The sequence below is a fragment of the Anomalospiza imberbis genome, chromosome 17 (assembly GCF_031753505.1).
Source record: "Anomalospiza imberbis isolate Cuckoo-Finch-1a 21T00152 chromosome 17, ASM3175350v1, whole genome shotgun sequence".
Taxonomy (NCBI): domain Eukaryota; kingdom Metazoa; phylum Chordata; class Aves; order Passeriformes; family Viduidae; genus Anomalospiza; species Anomalospiza imberbis.
In genome coordinates this window covers 3,434,688-3,456,018 of record NC_089697.1, presented here as the reverse complement: position 1 = coordinate 3,456,018, position 21,331 = coordinate 3,434,688, and the positions used below count along the sequence as shown (strand labels likewise).

General features: G+C 42.7%; 1 protein-coding gene across 1 annotated transcript in view; it reads right to left on the bottom strand.

The window, feature by feature from the left end:
• The window catches only part of PTPRT (protein tyrosine phosphatase receptor type T), a 444,327-nt gene that overhangs the window by 49,641 nt on the left and 373,355 nt on the right, over positions 1–21,331 (bottom strand). The window contains exons 15-18 of the mRNA XM_068207489.1: positions 20,551–20,686; positions 15,745–15,774; positions 8,304–8,351; positions 5,692–5,840 (exon numbers count right to left, since the gene is read on the bottom strand). Of these exons, the coding sequence (XP_068063590.1) occupies positions 5,692–5,840; positions 8,304–8,351; positions 15,745–15,774; positions 20,551–20,686 (363 nt within the window). The remainder of the gene's footprint in view (positions 1–5,691; positions 5,841–8,303; positions 8,352–15,744; positions 15,775–20,550; positions 20,687–21,331) is intronic.

Sequence of the window (21,331 nt, the reverse complement as noted above, 5' to 3'; positions counted from 1 at the left end):
GATTTTCTTTAATATAAGCACTCCAGACCCCAAATATAGGATTATAGTTACTGTAAATCAATGTGTTCCTAAACAGGATACACACAGAGCTACATTCATAGGTCCATATTCTAAATGTTCTTTGTTTTTTTTTCACCAAAGGAGCAAACTTAGGGTTTTGTCTCTAAGAGGAAATTCCTCAAAAATGACCCCCAAAATACAAACTACAGAGAATCAGTATTGACAGTAAAATAAACCTACTAAAACACAATGTACCACAAAAATACACAGGTAGGCTGGCAATTTTTTGGTTAAAACATTACAAGTTTACAAGGGACTTGTTCTTCAACCCAGGACTGCTCATAGCAAATCCTATAATCCCTTCCCCTGTGAGCTGGGTTCTTTCAGCAGGACAAGTATCCTTGCCTTCTCCCATTACAGCATTAGCTTTCTCTGGACAAGAATCCACAAATTTCCATATTAATCAAATATTTTTGAAAGGAGAAAAGGCTCAACATCTTCATGGTAGATTCTTGTTTTGATAGTAAATTTATGAGGCTGGTTTATACCTACAGCAGCAAACATGCACATTCTTATGGTAATCCATCATTTTTGAAGGCATATTCTTTTGTTAGCACTCTGCATTCACTCTCAGAGTTACAGGCATTTATATATCTCCTCCTCAGAATGTTGGGAAACAAGCTAATACAAATCTCAGTACATCAGAAAGATGACAACAGATAACACAGGAAAAACTATTCCATAGCCCAACAGAAGTAGATAAAACTCAGTTTACATCAAAGTAAATTCAGAAGCAATTTTTTTGTATCTATGGATCAAACACTGCTTAAAAATTTCAAGTTATTCTGTGGGGAAACTCAATGAAGTCACTGGTCTAGGGAGTTCCATAAAGTCAGAATTACCTCCTGAGCAGTTTATAATCATCTAGGTCATGAACCTGCTCTCATTCTGCATTCTCACACCTTATTTTCAGACCTACATGACTTGGAAACACATTAAAACCATCAAATTCCTCACGGTTTCATCTGCTGGAGCTCTGCCCCAGCTGCCTTAAGTCATAAAGTTCCTCTGCTTTGGGGCCTCTTGCACTTGGTCAGCCTAAATCAGACCCTTCTCCCACCGCACTTAGGACATGGCCAGGTTTCAGATAACATAAAATAAGATCAATTGGTTTGCCCAGTGTCACAGGGCAAGGCCACACTCAGGACTTGGGGCAGGACTGAAGTTTTTCTGGAATTTGGGAGTATAAAAGAACATGCTGCATTTGGGAGTACAAAAAGCCATACTGCCCTTCCAGAGCTGCTGAGGATGAATTTCCAGATAAACACCTCATGTCAGTGAGTTTGATTAAAGATGCTACCAACTGAGGTTTATGACATGAACTATGTTTGTGACACAGGGATGTGACTTTTAGATTCAGATTAAAAAGGAGGGAAAAAACCCCAAACAAACCCAAGCAAAACCAAGAAAAAACCCAACCCAAAACCAAAACCAATGAAAAACCAAACCAAAACACTAAACAAAAACAAAATTCCCCCAAAACCCACAAACACAAAAGCGAAGTTTCTTAAAACTTTGGAGAACTTGTTCCTGAAATCAGTCAGGTTGTATAATGAGATGTATACACAGGGCTGCTTTCTAACTAGCATTTCTTACAGGCTCTCGGGTCTGTAATCAAAGGAAACACGTCCAGAGAGGATTTCACATCAGGGTAGAGATTAAGACTTCATTAAAAATTCTCTTTGTGCTCCCTGGAGTGGCACGTGAGGCCACACAGATCCCTCCAGTCATGCAGAGTGGTGAAGGCTCCTTCCTATTCTGAAAATTATTCTTTAATTTTTATAATATTTCCTAAACTAGCAAACCCCATAAAAATCTCATGAAAGCCAGTAAAAGGGAATCTAGTACATTTTCCTTTTATGCTTTTGATAAAATGTGAGTTTGTCTTTTGTTTTTAAATTATTTGAAGAATTCTTGTACTACAAGAAGCATCTCATGTCTATGACCCTACAAGTTCTTAGACTGCATTTGGCAGGTCACCTAATTATGAGTGAAAATTATCTATGGGGCAGGAGTAAGAACTACATCTTGCTGTGTTTGTCTTTTGTGAAGACCTTTGCATCTCACTGATCATATAATCATGAAGGATTGTGCAAAGGTGTGAATTTCGATGTTTCTTGGAACAAATGGATCCCTTAAACCCTGAGTGCCACTTGCCTACTCTTCCCTCTCGTCTTCTTGTTCTCATAAGTGAAATCACACCGACTTGGTAACTTATGGTAGTGGCTCCTACTGCAGAACTCAGTTCCCCCACTTCCAGAATTCTCTGCCTTGAAGCATTAAACCCACTCCTTCATCTGTGTCCCTCCTGCAGGGTGTCTGGAGAGCTGTCTGCCCCCAGACTGAGATGTCACACAGGTAAAGCACACCTTAATAAATCAGGCTCCAGCAAAACTGGCTGCATTTTAATGGGTTAAATCTCAGAATCAAACAGCTCCTGCCAGAACCCCTGCAAGGATGCCAGGATGGCTCTGCTGGGGACAGGGAATTCTCCTGGACAAGGCTGGTCCATGGCACCTGAGCACTGCAAAGCCAGAAGAGTAGTTCCTTTGTTCAGAGCACATCAGTGCATCCCTGCTGAGCTAATCCACTGCTGCTCGTCCCATCACTGCCAAACTGCCCATGATTTCTGCATGGTCACAACCCCCTGCACACTCTTCTGGTCAGTGCAGACACTGGGGGGCAAATTTAGGTCCACTTTATTTCCCATTTCCCATCTTGTTTCATAATAACCCTGCCCTGAGCCAGTGTCTACACGTGACTGTGCTGCTTCCCAACATTCCTGCACTGCCAGGGCCATCACCTGCCTTTAATGGAGTTGGGATATATTGTTATCTTTAAAAAACCCAAGATAATTGAGGAAATGACCAACTGTGATTGCTCATAATCCCCAAGTAAAAGCAGACAAGCTGGAACAGCCATAGACCAATCTATGTTTTACCAAAAACCTTCTCTGATTGTGTGGAGTGTCAGAGATGGAGGCTGAGTCCAAAAAAATCTCTTTAATTTTAACACCTGTATGTATCAGTGAGAATCCTGCCAGGATAACAACTAACATTGCAGAATGGAAAGAGGGATGAGGGGCTTTGCTTTGGGCCAGGAAAGATAAATATCTGATTCTCTTCCTCTTTTCAGCAAGACCTGAGGTCTTGATGCCTCAACAGAAAACAAGGGGCTGATAAGAAGGAGGGCAGCTGTTCATTTTTTATCTCCCTCGTGGTGCAGAGCATCAGGCAGCACCCTTGAAAGTGAGATTTTTAAATCTAACTGATTTAGAAAATAGTCCTGTGTGGTGGCAGGGCAGGGAGACAGGGTAAGCACCAGCAGGAGGATGGACAGGACTCACCCAGGAGCAGACCAGTGGCCAACTGGAGAGAGCATGGGAAGAGAAAAGCTTCTGTAGGCACTCACTGAATTTGTTCTGTCTGAAAAGTTATCAGAATTATAGTGACAGAAAGTTAAAACTGGAGGCAAGGACACAAGCCCTGCAAGGACATTGTGTTCTGCAGGTAAAGTTGCCCGCAAGTCATTCAATAACTGAGGGATCCTACTTAGCAAATTGTCTTGTGCTGTTTGATTGCTTTTGTGAGCTGGCAAGGTGATCCTGGCATTGAAAACACTTTGCTTCTCTTGGTGGGCTCTTCTTCCAAAAGGAGAGGGGCATTTCCACATCCCTGCTACAGCCAGCTCAGGCTCCCACAGCTGAGGGCAGGAAGGAGAGGGTGACTGCCCATCATGGGATGCTGGAAATGCTATTTACTGTTGGCAGGCGAAAAAACAATTTAAGAAGGAATCTGACTGCTGCTTAAGACAGTTGATTTCAACAGCTCTGGTGGATAAACCCTGTAAAACTCTATTAGTTAGCAGGAAGGTTAAGAAATAATCCTATTAAGTTATTCCAAAGTAGGCCTGCATAGAACCCACAAGTATTAAACTCCATTAAGGCAATTTATTTTATTTTTCTTTTCAAGGAATTCTTTTACTCATAAAATTCCTGTATCAGCATGTGCACACTACTGCACAGAACTTACCTCCAGCACCTCAGCATCCTGGACTTGGCAGTAAAAAATTTGGAGAAATTATGAAGGTTTATTGATAATTCTTTCTCACAGATATAAAGAGGAAAAAAAATTAAAAAGAATCCACCCATGGCTGACTCAGGTTATAGGGGAAGGCATTGATAAAATCTGCAGGGATGTCAGACAAGTAAAGATCTAACTGATTAAAATATTGAAAACCTGGAGTGCTGTTTCCTTACAAAATTTGATACATCATATTTTCTACAGTTGCCATTTCAAGCAAATTACTCAGCTGTTTTAATTAGTCTGTGAAAATAACAAAGGTGGGGGAAAAGATGAGGTCACATTTCAAGCTTGTCTCTTTTCTCATTTTCTGGTTAGAAAAAGAATCCCCAAACTTTCAGAAACCCAGATTCTGAGGGAAGTATTAAACACTTGACTTTCCCCACACACTCCAGCCAAGCTGCCTCTGCTCTTTTGGGGATGGCTGATGGAACACTGCTGCTCTCCTGGCCTTCAGAGATATGAACCCCACAGAACTCTTGCTGCCTCCTTAGGACAGAGCTACTCAGCACCTGAGAAAATTTGATCTTGACTGAAATCAATTTAATATCAGAGAAAAGTGTTCCCTGCCAACCTTGGCTGTCCCAGACACCTATTTATCCATCTCACAAGTGTGTCACACAAAGTGGCAGTAGCAGCACATGCAGATGGAATTTGACATGACCTGCAGAGAGGGAAAGGAAGAATTCACTCAACCCATCCCAGTCAGTTTCAGCTTACAAGGAGGAGGTTTCAATGCTAAACCACATTTTCTATCATGAGCACTTCCATTTTAGAAATCAGGGGAAAAAACCCTTCACTAAAGATGCTTAATAAAGACAAGAGTTTTAGTACACACTTGAGTTTCAGAGCTGTCCCTTGTCCAAACTAACAGGCTGAGTGTCAAAAGAAGGAGTGACATGCCCATAGTGTCTAAGTTTAAATTTATTTAATATGAAAAAGGTTTACAAATCCACCATGCAATCCACCATGCACTCAACCTGGATCTAGTGAGGCTAAAGTAGGACTCGGTGCTGCTTTACCCACAAAACTCTTTTAGCTACAGAGGTCTGAGTGGTTTACAAATGTTAACTAAGATCAGTTTTACTGAACCCGTGTGAAGAATAAACCGAGGACACAGACAAAGGAAGAAATGTTGTCTTTCCATTCCAGTTCTCTAGCCAGGAGACCAGGCCTTCTTTCATAACAATTTCATACAGAAAATGGTTTTTAATCCCACAAGTCAGCTAAGGGATTTGACTCTTCTACTCACAAAGGAAAAGTATTTCTAAACAACAAATAAACATGTGCCTCTTATTCTGATGCAGTTATTAGAACAGACTTTATAAATTATTCTCAGTAGATTTGGACCCAGAGGAATGTTCTCCACCTGTCTGACAGTGAAACCAGGGGCAGTCTTAGAGACATTCCAGATTTCTATGGAGCTTTTGCAACGATCTCTATCACTGCCATTCCTAACTCCTCAACACTGTGCCCAAAGGAATAGGTCCTTTTAAGAACCTAGAGCTCTCCAAGGGGGTCATATCCATTGCAAGCAAGTTAAACTTACTGAATCCATTAACATCTTGGCAGCTGGAAGAAAAAGCTTCTTCATTGTGAACAGCACTGAGTTTTGTGGAGGTCTTGTCAGAAGTAGCCACAGGACCCATCTCCCTCTGTGTGCTGGTCTGAGTCTCCTTCTGCTTCTTGGCTAGCTTCCTTTGGGTGGTTTGGAGAGGGGAGAAAGCAAGGTCAGTTTGCCCTTGTTAAAAGCAAAGCAGTGTCAAAATATTTTGACAAAATTACCCCACTTGGTCAGACATGCAAGGCACGTGACAAACTGCACGCCAGGAAACCCCACAGGCTTTTAATGCAACTTCTGGAGTGCAATAAATATCGTGATACCAGCCTGGAGCTCTCCCTCCCAGTCACTCATCTGGCACAAACCTGCATCACCCCAGCAGTGGGAGTGCTACCTCAGCCTTGGAGGGGGTGGAACAGGTACAAACCCTGGAGCAGTTTTGGAGAGGGTGGAATAGGTACAAACCCTGAAGCAGGTGCCTTGGAGGGGGTGGAACAGGTACAAACCCTGGAGCAGGTGCCTTGGAGGGGGTGGAACAGGTACAAACCCTGGAGCAGGTGCCTTGGAGGGGGTGGAATAGGTACAAACCCTGGAGCAGGTTTGGAGAGGGTGGAACAGGTACAAACCCTGGAGCAGGTGCCTTGGAGGGGGTGGAACAGGTACAAACCCTGGAGCAGGTGCCTTGGAGGGGGTGGAACAGGTCCAGCCCCCAGAGTGGGTGGTGCACGCTCCAGGAGGAGCAGAGGGCTCGGGATGGGAGCACTGCTCACTCCAGGGGACCAGGACATCTGCATCCATCCCATGGGATGCTCTTTGAGGGAGTGTGAGACCTGGCTCTGTGCCACCTGAGAGCTGGAGCAGAGTTCTGTCCTGCCCCCAAGCACAGCAGTGAGGGCAGCAGCCTCCTGAGTCCTGATACACCCTGGAACTGCTCTGGGATCCCCAGCCAGGGAAGGGTGGGGCACGCTGAAGGTTGAAGTTGTTTTAGCAATGTCCAAATATGGCCCTGTTCTGGGAAAATGAGGCTTTTCTTGTTTTGAGGAGACAGCAAAAACTTTGTCAAAAGCAGCAAGGCTGCCTGCTCTCAAAACACTGACAAAGCTGAGAACAGAAGAGGCTCCTCTTTTGCAAACACAGAGCATAATAAAATGGAGAGAAGCAGGAAAAGTGAGCTGCTAAGCTTCCACTGACATTTGACTGCCCTGTGCTTCATTCGTATCAGAGAGCAAAACCCTTTAAAAATGAATGTGTGACATTCTACAATCCACACCTTGAAAAAATATCACACAAATCCCTAACACCAGCAAAGAACTTTGCTTACACCACTTCCCTAGATAAGAAAATAAAATAAAAAGGAGAAAAACAGATTACTGTAAGAAGGAGCTTTAGTTTTCTTTCTCTTCTCCAACTCAAAGAAGAAAAAAATCCTAACAACTAAATCATTTTGCAAAGAGGCTTTTCTTCTCTGAAACAACATGCTTATGGTAAGTACTACCCATCTTTTAAACTTAATTAGATTCCAAAAAAAAAAAAGGTACTCCTTCCAACATAGTCTAACGGGCTCTATTTATGCCCAGAACTTGTCAGAGTGGCATTTACAGGGAAGTTCAAGCACATAGCTGAGCCCCAGCCTTCAGGTGATGAGTAGCTTGGCCACTAATACGTGTTTGGAAAGAAGGGTCAAAGAGAGCTAAATCCTTTGCCTAAGTCTGTGGGAAAAGCCTGTTTTAAAGAAAGATAACCCAGATCAGGAGAGCACAGATTCATGGAAAAAAACTTGGATGTTTGCTGCAAACTTTTGAACAAACACATCTGTCTCATCTGCTCAGCCAGTTGGGGTTCAGCTGTTTACAATTAGTGGTTCCAATCCAAGCCCAGAGCTGTTCAAATTGGGTCCATCATCCCAGGGGCCTTACTCAGATCTCCCAAAAACCCCTTGGTGTATCCACTTGTGCAGATGAAGATGCAAAGAGGGGAGCAGTCCTTGAGTGATGAAGCAAAAAGCTGCTGTTTAATGATAAAAGCTTTGCTTCCAGTGTTCAGCAGCGTTGGCACAGACAGATTTAGGAGCCATGAGCTGCAGACATGGGAGCCCCTGCTTTTTTTGTGCTGTGGTACCTGGGGTGACTAAAATAGCCTTGAAGTGTGTTAACCCTGCTGTGTGGATCTTCTAATCCTGATGGTTTGCTAATCGTACGTGCCTGTGTGAATTCTTTGGCAACAGGAATTAAAATCACTCAGTGGGAAACACTAATCCAAAATGCAGAAGTCTTTAATAACAAGCACTCTGGACTGCTGGGGTGAGCCACTACAGACCATGACTCCGATGGCTGAAAATGGTGAGTCAAAAGGGGCGACTTCCTCATTCAGTGAAAGTTAAATTATTTGTGGCAATAATTATCTGTAAGTCCCCATTGCCTGGTAACTTTTCGGAAACGCCAACAGGCTACAAAGAGCAGGAATTGGCAAACTTGTTTTGTCTTTGAGTGAATGAGCAACAACATTTCTGCATGTCCTAGGCAGGAAAAAAATAACCCCAAACCCAAGCCCCTTAGTCCCCAAAGGCCTGCTTACAAAAGCCCTATGCAAAGGAATTCTACCTGGTCCTGTAGAAGACAGAGAGGCCCCTAAAACATTGGCTTGAATGCCTAAAAAGAAAAGGTGACATGAGTTTAAAGTTCTCAATCTACCTCGCAACACACAACCCAGGTCTGCATCTGAAAACACTACAATTTTCTTTCAACAGTGCCTTATCAGTTTCCACCTTTCTCCCTCCCTGTTGCAAGAATGCAAAAATTATTCATCTAAATTTAGAGGGAAAAGGAAGACAGATCTCTTTTGAGGATTTCAGAGCTAAGCTTGCCAGACACATCAAGGGGCTCTCAGTTTCTAAACGTGCCTTTTCTGCTGCCGTTCTGTGTCTGGAGAGAGTGGCAGCACAGGACTAAGCCTATTTGGTCCTTACCATCATTATAATTCACAGAAAAGATTATAAAATCAAATGACTAGCACTTTCCAGAATGTTAGGGATGTGACTTAAAACCCACAGCTAGGTAGAGGTTTATTTCCCAGCACGTCAAAACGCCTTTTGGAAATGGAAAAGCATTTATCTAGAAATGCTGTTTCCAAAAATAGGGCGCTCCAAGAGATCTCTGTGAATCGCTGACAAGCCACGCCGGTGACACGGCTCCCGCTGTCCCCACTGCCCTGCACAGAGCCACTGCAACACCCCAACAAAGCTGCTCTGGGAGCATCAGTGTCAGTCATGGGCTGGCTGCGTGCCCAGCGTGTCCCCAGCACAGCTGACACCCCTCACGGAGCAGACACTTCCCCACTCATGCATTATGCAGCTGAAAAGGGTAGGAAATAAAGGACCAGGCAGATATTGGGGAGAAGAGTCTGATACAATCGACACAGAATGTCAGGATGTGAATAAAATGATCTTAATGCTGGTTTACATTCAAGGGTAAAGGAAATGTGGCAAGAAGGAAGCAGGAGTCCATGGATGGAGTTTACTGGGTTGCTCTTTTCAGTTTGAGAGGGTTTGGAAATGAAGAGATGATGTTTGCAAGCACCACACACACAGAGGAGGGATGAGACAGAAAGATGCTCGAAGTTGAGTGAAAAAATGAAACCAGCTGTATAATCAGGCAGTTGATGCTGACCCTACTAAAGCAAGGAGAAAAGCCATTGTCAGTGAACACAAGCGTGAATTTGGGGAAAAAATGATGGAGATTTGATTTGATTATTTTTTGAAACTTCTACTCGTATCAGAGACTAGACATAAAATCTGAAGCACTATATTAAAATTGTGGGAGTTCTACTTAAACAGTCAAGAAATGCAAACTTGGTATCAAGCACAAACCGTTTACTGCCATGGGCATTAATCAGGAAGCTCCAGCAATATTTTCTGTTAGAAGTATCTGCAGGATCAGATTCCTGCTTCACGGAGGTTTGGATGACTGTCAGGGATTATTTTTTAAAAGCAGCTTCAAAATCTTCTCTAACTTTTTCTATTAATTCTACATGCATGAACATTAAATCTATAACTGCCACTCCTGGAGAACTCTCGTGCATGTACATTGACAGATTTAATTTGAGATGTTTCACCAGGATGGATTTTGTACACTGTGGTGTAGATTTGCATGCACAGGTAATTTAGACATTAGTTATAGATCATGTAAGTTAAACATGAAATTTCCTCCTACAGACACAAATTGCATATTGCCCTCATTTTCAATAAGCAATTTGAGAAAGTTGAAAAAAAAAAATAAAGTTCCTTTTAGAGAATTGTGCATAGCAAACTCTAGGAGTACACCTGCAATTTGTGATGGAATCTGCTCCAATTCAAGGCAGGCAGTGATGAGCCATGCAAATCCCAGGGAGCACTGGCCAAACAACAGATCTATTGGAAAGGATCTCCATGCCCTAAACCCGTGGTAGATGACAAATCCAATTTGGAAGAATGGTTTCATGCTGGTTTAAAACTAAGGACATGGAACTATAATCTGGGTGATCCTGTTGCTCTGACTGAGGATTGGAGAGGGCTCTGCTGCAACACTGCTCTTCAAGTCAGACGTGTGCTACAGGGGCTCACATGAAGGAGGACACAAAAGGTAAAGCTGGAAAACATGATCTACAAGCAAAGGCCAAAATCAATGTGGACCTTTAATCTAGAGAAGAGGAAATCAAATAGGGCTGATAGGTCTTCAGACATGAAAAGACACCAGAGGGGAGCTGTTCTCACCGCCTGCGGGGCTGGGGAATGGGAAGCTCTGGGGAAGGATGTTCATTTTAAACTGGGGGAGAGCTCTGTGCAGGAGGAGCTGGAAATGCTGGTCACTAGAGGGGTGTGAACAGAGCCAGGGGAGTGGGAGCTCAGAGCAGTGCTCTGTCACACGCTGGGAGCCCTGCTCCATGCTGCAGATTAAATGTGTGCTTCCTCACCAGCCCCTGCTGAGCCTGCTTTTAACACCTGCTCTGCTGAAGCCAGGCTGTGGCAGGAGCAGAGGGAGGTTACTGCAGTAAAGGTGTAGGAAAGGTGTAGAGAAGAGCAAAGGCCAATGTCACAGAGCAAACTTCACAGGACAGGAGAAAGTGAAGTAGAGATAAGTCAAAAGATGCCCTGAGCGTTTTGTACTGTGGGTATACAAGCACAGGCTCTGGAGAGTATGATCTAAGCTTCACTTGATCAAATTAATCACTGCTTCTGGGAGATTTATTTTTATTTATATTTTGTTTTTAGCTTTACTTACAACCAGAGAAAGTTTAGACAAGCCAGGTGCACATAGGAGCCATCCAGTACAAGTTTCTGCTGGTACAGACACCCACAAATCCTGCCCTCTGCAAGGCTTAGGCTTGCAATCACCATACAGACACGTTCTAAATAACATCTCATCTACTTTCTGCATTTTGATATATTATTTTTTTAATTTGCTTTCATTAGACAGGCATAGCCACTGATTAACAATCCTGTTTTTCCATCATCTGATGAGAAAAGCACCTAATGAGAATGTTTCTTCTTAAAATCCTGTTTTAGCAAGCTGACCTGTGCAGGCAGATCCCACCATCCACGGAAATACATGGAGATATTTATGTGTGAATGTGGTATACAGAGGTACACTTCTAAATAAAATAAAGGGTTGTTTTTCTTTTCAAATGCCCCACAGATGGTGGCAATAAATTCAGCATAAACTTTGTTATCTCAGAAAATCTAAGTATAAATTTAGCTTAATAACCTTTGCAATCTCTCCCATGAAAAGAAACTCCCAGCTAAAACCACTCAACAATTAAAATAGGTGTGAAATTCCAGTGGGAGTTGAAGGGGCTCCCTACGTTGTAATAATTTCCTTGGAGGTCTGGGCAGTTCAGGGGAAAAGGAAAACATCATGGCCATTGAGTGCCCTTTTCTTATAAATAACATTAAACTGAGTGCTTGTAACACATACATGAATCTCTGTATTTCCAGAAATTCTTCCCTGGTCTCATATTGCTCTTGATTAAATTTCATTCTGCAGCCATTACCCAGCCCAGGAGAAAGAAAGAAACCAAAACAAACAACCCACACATAGAAAACCTTTCCATTTAATTCCTGGTGAGCAAATAATAAAATCATGATATGGGTTGCTGCAGCTGAAAATACTGCTGCAAAAGAGGTGTCTGTCACTAGATGCAAACCCTTCTGCAAACTGGATGAATTGCTGTCTGTGTTTTACAGCTTCAGCTGGGAGTAAAACCAACTTCTTCCAGACCTGGCTGGGTTGATATCTTACACTGCCCATTAAACTTAAGTGCAGAGAGACAGCAGCAATTCTGTCCCAAGCTTAGACACCATTTGTGTTGGTGTAAATACAGAGTAACTCCTCTGAAAAGGTTCAGGCATCACCCTGGGCACAGGGATGCAAGGAGTGCACCAGGACAAAAACTCCTAATTCCATCTCTTTCTCCTCACAAGATCTCAACTCATAGGCAATTAGCCTTAGCTGATGGGTAAATTCAAGTACACAATATGATGTTGATCCTTCACAATGAGTTACAAGTTAGGAATCCAGGCCTCCTGGGTTGTATTTCCACTTAAAGCACGTTAAAGATCTTTATGGCCTTCTCTTTCATCCTTTCCTATATGTTGTAGGAAGTTTTCAGTCAAGTGTTGCTGTACAAGAATCCCATAACTATTTACCTAATAACTATGCAGGCCCAAAAATAGCTGCTCCTAAAAATGAATACTTTGGAGTGGTTTCACCAGTCAGAGCTGCAGGTACTCAACCATCTCACAGAATCAGATTTTCCAGTCCTGAATTGCAGCAGAACATAAGACTGGCTGAGAGCAGAACTCCAGTCTAGAGACTACCAAAATGTTGCGGCCTGTCTCTGTAAAGACCAGGTACTCCTCAAAAAAGTCTCAGTGACTTTAATAGAATTATCATTCAGAACTGTTTGGAATTTAATAGAATTATCATTATAGAATTATCATTACAAAACTGTTTGGAAGAGTTAGGATAGAAGATTTTGGTCCCTAACAAGAATAAATGCCTATATAGAAGATGACAAAGGGCTGGGAGGAATTATCTGAAAGCAGACAAGAATTGCTCTAAGAAACACAGCTTTGAAGTCCAGAAACTGAAACCAAACATCAAGTGATACAGTCCATATGGTCACATTTAAAGATCTGCCAGCAGATCTATTTGGGAGCCTGCTTTTCAATACTGGTAACTCATTCAACTGAATTTTGCTTCAGGACTAAATAATTTATGCAAGGTCATAGCATAGAAACAAATTCTATTAAAAAAATCTGTATACAACAATATTGCTGCTCTTATTTCTATAACATTTCAAATAAACTTAAATCCAACCTCTCTGCTCATAGGAGTCCAGAGCAATTTGAATCGTTTGGCTAAGAATTGCTCAGTCCTAAGCAATTTCAGAATTTCATCTGCAATTCTAATGAAACATCCTATTTCATGTGCAACTTGAAACATGAAACTCAGTAGAATTTCGCTGTATGCTCCTTCATGGGCTCTCCTGCTTTCTTCCCTGACTACTGGAACATCCCTTTTACTTTATTGTTGTTCAAGGGAAAAAAAATCCAAACCAGAGCTTGGTTTTCCCAGTGCAGGGAACAGACCATACGTCCATGTGAACCAAAGCACGCAGAGCCTGGTGCTGGCAGTGTTTATGGTGAGGTGACTGGTGATGTGATGCCTCCAGCTTGCAGAGCTGTCCCTGGGACACCACCAGCACAGAGCTAAGAATGAGCTCTTTGCAGAACATTTTGGGTGTGGTACTGGGGAGGAAAAGCTCTGTGATTTCTGCAAGCTGTGCTCCAACCTCCACTGGCTGCTATGAACACTCAGCTTGCCTGATGGCACCTCTGGTTTTCCCTGATGTGATGTGCTGCATGGTGGACATCTGCCTCATTAAACCTTATTAAAGCCCTTCCTTCTGCCTCTGCTGAAGCTCATTGCAACCCCAGACTTGGGTGACCCTCCAGAGGGTTTTCTCTTCTCTTTTCCTGAGTCACTGCACTGCTCCCTGAGGAAAAAGGGTCTAGCAAATTGACCCACAGCAAACAGACCCCTGTGCTTGCTTTGGCAGAACAATCCTCAGCTGACTGCTTAAAGCAATGCTGTGCAGCTGTAAAATGGGTCACAGAGGGCTTGGAAGTTGATTCATCCTTTTAAACACACAGATCTCAAAATAAAATGAAGTGGGGAACACGCTGACCACATACTGCCTGTTGGAAAAAGACAGAATTATACTGGGAAACCTGGCAGTGAATTTCTCAGGCAGTGGTGCTACTGGTTGTATGGAAACCAAACAGTAAAACATGAGGATAATGCAGAAGAGGAAGGGTTCTATCAATACATCCAACTAGCTCATAGCACCTTTGGGTTAGAACCAGCCCCTACTTTACACTTAGTTAACCTCCTCTGTAATCTGACTACTTGAGGTCAAATTTCATTCTTGGTGAACCAGTGGGAGGTCTAGAGGAAATGGAGTTACTCTGCATTTACAATTACATCACTGGGCAAAGCCAAGACTCGTGATGGTGTCCTAAGGCTCCTCACATGCTTGGAAAGTGGGAAAGGTTCCTCTTTCAATAGCTTCATGACAGGTTATGGAGAAACAAAATCCCTCCAAGCAGTGGTGCATAGGGATCCTCCTTTGCCCTGCTCTTTGGACATAAAGCAACTCATATGGAAAAGAGATCAGCTCCCCTTAAAATGGCAGCACATCAACCCTCTAATTCTGCTGACCTGCTAAACAGCTTCCAGAAAATGCACAAGATGAGACAAAGAGGAACTGCAGCAAGGGGCAAAGGAGGCAGTTCCTGGAGCAGCAGACCAGAGGGGCTGGCAGGGCTGATGTGGCCCTCTGGACAACTCGGTGGGTTTCAGAGCCCTGACAAGCCTGGCAGGTTCTGGGGAAAGGGTTGGTGTCAGTGATAGAGCTCCTGCTGCTTCTGAGAGCTGGCGAGGGCAGAGCTGCTCCTGTCCACAGCAACAGCTGCCTTCTCCATCCCTCCCAGCCCTCTGATGGCAGCAGAGGCGTCAACTCACTTCTCCAGGACTTTTCTTCACATCATTGATCCAGCCCTCTCCTCCCTCAGATCCTCAGACAACCATTATCATGCCAGAAACAGCTTGGCCCTGATTGCTTCCCAGCCCCTCAATCTTTAGGCAACAGATGGCTCTGGAAGTACCCATGTGTGAAGCATTTTCATGTGCCTTAACAACTGCCTTAATTATGCAGCATTGTCATTAGGACTGGACAGGTGATTTAGATCTGAATATCTGAACCACTTCATCATCCAATGATCTAAACCAACACTCAGAACCTGGCAGCTCCAGGAACAGGGATGTTTGCTGGGATAATGTCAAGTCCCAGTTGTCAGAAACCTTAAGGTTTTTAAAAAGCTTACATCCACGGCTGAGAAATTCCCGACAATAACTTCCAGGTGTGAATTTCCCTCAAGCGTGGCTACAAGCAATGGACAATTAAAAAGGTGCACTTGGGACACTCTGTATTTGTCCATTAGCATTTACAGAATCATAGAATCATTTATGTTAGAGAAGATTTCCAAGATCATCAAGTCCAACTGTTCCTCCAGCATTGCCGTGTCCATCCTTAAACCCTGTCCCCGAGTGCCACATCTACACAACTTTTAAATGCCACAGTGGTGACTCCATCACTTCCCTGGGCCACATGTTCTGGTGCTGGACAGCCCTTTTGGTGAAGAAATTTTTCCTGATATCCAATCTAAAGATGAATATCCAGTTTGAAGGGTTATAAACCATAACTGACATATCTGTGGACATTCATATGTTTGCAGGCACAGCTACAGGTGCAGTGGGAAAATGGGGAAAACATAACAGCGTGCAACTGGGAAAATAAAACACATTCTGCTGGAAAGACAAGGATAAATGGAGTGGTTAAAAAAAAAAAAAAAAAGAGAGAAGCAAAAAGAAAAAATACAACAATGCACAAAATTACCACAAGGTGAACATGCTCAAAAAACCTCATCCCCAGTCAAGTACTTACAAGTAATAGGAGTAGGAATATGCATTTCTTCTAAATATTGACGGCCAGTCAGATGAACAAAATATCCAAAAGGAGAAAAAGAGAAAAGCACATAATTAGATTTAGATGAACTCCAGGCTTCTTTTTCAATACAAAAAGTATTTGTGTTGTTTTCTGTACTCAGATCCTGTTTGCCTACACTTGTTTCAGGAGCTGTATGTTGGTGAGGAATAAATAGATACTGAACTGGAGACAGGTTGTGTTTCTGCTTCTGCCACCATGAATAAATCCCCTCACCTTTAATTCCCTCACTTTATCATGTCAGTACCATGGGCAATGAGACTTAATTTTGCCTTTCAAGTGCTTTGATATTTTTGAAATGGAAAGAAAGGTGTCAGAGCTATTAATACAAATAACAATAAATAGGGAAGTGACAATGTAGGAACGCCACAATTTTGGAATATTTAGACAATGAGCAAATTGTCTAATGATAAATCAAGCTTCATCAAACTCTAAAATGCAAATAGTTCATTAACAATTCAAGCATCTCTCCATATTTATAGCTGAGCACTGGGGGCATACATTAGCTTTCTGCATCACTGTGATTAAGCATTTTCTACCACAGTTTCTCAACAATTCATTTCACAACATTTTGAGCAGCACCACAAACTGAGCCTTGGCAATCAGTTGTAGCTTAAGAGGTGATATTTTCCCTTTTATAGCTGGAAAGGGGCTTCTCTAAAAAGACTGGTTCATGACAGACCTAGCCCAGGGTATTAGAGATTTACCACCAGCCACAAGAAGCCACAGAAGCAGCAGCAGTGGTCAAGACAGAGAAAAACAATGAAACACAAACTTCAGCCTATTGCACAGCTTTAAAATCCCATCCTTGAAGATGCTAGGGTGACTAGGAATCACTTAGAAATACAAATGCAGCTTTCAAGTGTTCACTTTTATGGTTGCTCTGAACACAGCTTCCATAATCACATGTGGAAACCAGGTTCAGCTCAGTCACTCCGTGCACAGTCACCCTCTGTGCTGTGCACCCATGGGGTAAAGAACAGTTCATGAGGATCTAACTGAAGTGGCATGGTTTTCCTGATGATGGCCTTTGCTATAGACCTGCTATTTTGGCCAGATTCCTGATGTATGCCATGCTATTTGAAGGGCACTGGATGGATTTTAACTAAATGCCATTATCTCCTGAAAGCAGCAATTCTACAGGCCCTAGCAATGCACCAGTTAAGGTGCAGTGATTGCCACTGAGCTTCCCTGTGAAAATCCGAGTTCCACTGAGCCTCTAAACAAAGGGAAACGTGACCAAGATGTAGAAAATGAGAGCACATGCAGCTGAGCTCCTGAAATCCCCAAAATGATTCCATTAAACCAAGCCCTGGGAGAGGTCAGGACCTGGGCTCACACTGTTCTATCGACTGGAAGAGTTCCCTTGAACATCCTGCTGTTCTTTCTGCTGCTCTCCTCTCTGGGTCACAGACATCTGGGATCCCACCAGACTCTCAGCCCTCATGAAAAAGCTGCACATCCCTCCAGGCTGCAGAGGAAAGCTCAGAAACATTTGCTCCATAAGGATAGAAAATAAAGGAAGACAAACAAAAGGAGGAATATTTTGAAATTGGATATTTTGGCTCAAATTCTTCCAAAATATGCAGCCTGAAATAAGGACTTACTAAGAATATTTCAAAACTTAACTGTGAGAAGGGGTTGGAATTATGGTTCAGTAAAAACACAACCTGGTCCTAGAATGTACAGCACAACCCAATCCCCTGCCTGTCTCCCACCTGAAACAGGGACATGGGGGGCATGGGTCACTTAATGTGCAAATGTCCCTTTTCCTAATTCCATCCTACAGCTTGGGTATGTTCTGCCCAAGAGGCTTTAGGGGTTTATTTAATTAGTTTAAGGTAACCACCTAAATCCTAATCCAGAATAAGGAGCTGAATTTTCATAGGAGGAAATAATCCTAGACCCTACATAGCCTCAATTCTCCTTTTTTGCTACCGACAGCAGTTTAAAGAACTTATTTACAGTGCATCCATGGCAGGCTGTCTGATCCTATTTATTCAGTCTTATATTTAAAGGGGTCAGTGGAGGCTTTGTCTGCTCAAACACACCAGCCTGAGAAGTGTCATGTTCTTCACTCCAGGGAAATACAAGTCACGATTACACCAGAATTAAAACTGCCCAGCTGAAATCAGAACAGACCAAAATCAAATACTTTAGGGAGGAGCAAAGTCAAAAGGTGTTTTCTCCTGAAAAATATCTTGTTTTTCTTGTTTTGTTTTGTTTTTACAAAATGATTTTGTATACTCTGTTACACAAATGTATTTAAATAATATTAAGGAAAAAACAACAAGCTCTGTAGAGAATTAGAAATATTTTCATACAATCAAAATGGGATGTTTCAGAATATCTGTTAATGAAAGAATGTTGTTCTGCCTTTTGTGAGCACATACACTCACGTAGGCACTGATAAGCACCTTTAAATTAACAGGCTAAATTATCACAGAATCACAGAGTGGTTTGGGTTGGAATGGACCTGTAAGATTATTCCAATCCCCCTGCCATGGGCAGGGACAACTTCCACTATCCCAGGCTGCTCCAAGCCCTGTCCAGCCTGGCCTTGGACACTGCCAGGGATCCAGGGGCAGCCACAGCTGCTCTGGGCACCCTGTGCCAGGGCCTCCCTACTTTCAGAGTGAAGAATTTCTTCCTGATATCCAATCTAAATTTAATCTCTTTCAGTTTGGAGCCATCCCCCTTTGTCCTGTCCCTGCATGTCCTTGTGTGAATTGTCTCTCCATGATGTTGCAGCAATTTTTATATTTCATGTACATGTAATGATGATACTATGACTTAACTCCTGGAGTTAGTGGGTTCCCAAAACCAAGAAAACAAACTGTTAATGGTTTTGATTTTAAATACTGTAAGACAGTCATGTTTAAAAGAGAAATTTATACACACATTTTTGACATAGATATATAAATAGGGAAACTTTAGCAGATTTTAGACAACCCTAAGTTTCAACTAAAACTTTCAGAAAACAAACATAATGTCAAACCCAAATTTTTCACTGTATAAAACCACTAGTTGGCTTAATTTAGTTTCACATATCTGACTGAACCTTCTAAAACTTTATCAGCCCCCAGAAATGTTTGAGTTCCTGGAGTTTTTGTAATTTGTTCTGCTGAAACTGTGAGCAACTGAGCACTGCTTGCTCATGCTCTATGTCTGAAAGGCCTTGCTGCACTGGGAAGGGAACTGGTTTTGAAATGAGGCTAATGCAAACATGGAATGCATGAGCTTAAGCTCCAAATGCTTCTGTTTGCAAAATAAAAAGAGACCTCTGTTGTTAAACTGTTCTCTCAGAAGAGCTCAAGCTTTCAACTCTGCTCCTCCAGAAGTTCCAATCAATTTGTGCTCCAAATCAGCTTCTCCTCTTATAAAAGCTGGTCCCAACCCACACTAGTTTACAAATGCAACGAGCCTGACAGGCTGAGGTCCATCCTCAGGGAGCACTTGTCCATATGCAGCTCTGAGCCCCAGCTGGACGTGGCTGGTGGTGCCCATCCAAGGGAGCCCACAACAGATGTGATCAGCAGCTCTGGAGGGGCTGGAGGTGTGCTACAGCCTCCCAAACCTCTTCCTGCACTCAGAGCTTCTAAATGGGAAAAGATTTTAAAGTCAATGAGCCAGTTTACTCCTTATTTCAGTGTGTCTTCCAGCGGGTATCCTTGCAAATTGCAGCAAACAGACAGAGACTGCAGGGATTCTGCTTGTCTGCCCCAGGAGGGGCTGTGGAAACAACACAGAGAAAACTGTAATTTTCCAGCTCTAGGGGAAAAAAGGGAGAATTTAGATTTTTAATTCTCCCACTCACCTCCTTTCTAATGTTAACTTTGAAGAAAATTGCCCAGGTTTACAGAGCCTATGGCAAAACCAGCTAGAGCAAAGTTCTGTGCATGGGACATCACACCAAATTCACCAAACATTGCTGCTCCAGGGACCTGGCAAGTTCAGCTGAAGGTCCTGTGCACTGTCTCAGGGGTCAGCTCAGCACAGCAGGAGGTTGGGAACTTTCACACATAGCAAATGGATCCTCAGTGTCCAACCTCTGGGACTCATTCTGCATTACAAGTAATCTTGTTTGGGGGTTTGTCTGTGCTATCCAGGAGATAATAACTTAGGTTGTAGCAGTCATGACAGCCAAAGCATCAGAAAACTCAAGTGTTGAAAGAATGGTTGGGATGAAGCAGACACAGCTTCCCTGGGCAACCTGTGCCAGGGCCTCACCTCTCTCACAGGAAAGAATTTCTTCCTAATACCCAATCTAACCTCCCCTCTGTCAGCTTGAAGCCATTCCCCCCGTCCTGTCACTCCAGCCCCTTGTGAGTTGTCTCTCTCCATCTTTCTTGTAGGCTCCCTTCAAGTACTGGAAGGCCACAACTGGGTGACTCCAAACCTTCTCTTCCCCAGACTGAACAATCCCAAGTCTCTCAGCCATTCCTGTTAGGAAAGGTTCTCCTTTTATCCCTTTTATCTCATGCTACTTCGTGACTTATCTCTTGACATCAATTATCAATTAATTATCATTATTTCTTTGCAGTAACAACCATTCTTTTGTTGCTGGATCTCCCAAAAGTGGTATTTCTTCTAGGCCTACCACCCTTAGTGTCAGTGTTATGTACATAGGCATTAACTGCTGCTCTCTGTCACACATAAAGAATGCTTTATCTTTATTTATTCTTCCTTTGGAAACTACAACAATGCAGCCCAGAGGTCCAAGATGGAGGCAAAGCAGAAACTTACCTTCTTTTGATGGTAAGCATTGCTCCCAAGAGGATAATAACAAACATCAGGAGACCAGCTATAACTCCAGCCATTTTCACTGTGCTGTCAACTTGCTTTTCAGGTTCCACTGCATTGGAATTCTGGGTGGAAGCTCCTTAAAAATGGAGGGAGAGGAAGGACAAGATAAAAAAAAAAAAGAATTTGTAGGCAAACTGTGCAATGATCCACTTTAAATATTCATTTGAAAGCCTAACAACATATTTGCAATCAAATTGCAATAGACAATTGTCCATCTAACCAAATCTGCCTTTAATGAGGGCTAATGACAGATAATTCAGAGCAGTAATAGGGTGTAAAATCCCAGTGTAGTGCAAATGGCTCTAATATTTTACTAAGTTATACTGTAATGGGGCATTTACTCTTCTGAAGCACTCAGCATTCACCCAGAAACAGGAGAACAACAGTTCTAATTTTAATCTCAGATAGTTTAAATGGACTTGAAATCCTTACTCATTGAAATAGTGAACACAGTAACATGTAATTATAATAATACTTCTGGCAGAAACTTTTTTTCCCTCCAAAATCAGCTCACATTTGTCTTTCTCAGTGTATTGGAGGCCTGGCTTTTTTAAACATCCCATTACAGATATGGATGTAACAAGCATTAATCCAACATACAGAGCATCCTCCACACAGAATCATGATATTATTTGAATTGGAAGGGACCATAAATCCCCATCTCATTCCAACCCTCTGCCATGGGCAGGGACACCTTCTACTAGACCAGGTTGAACCTTGG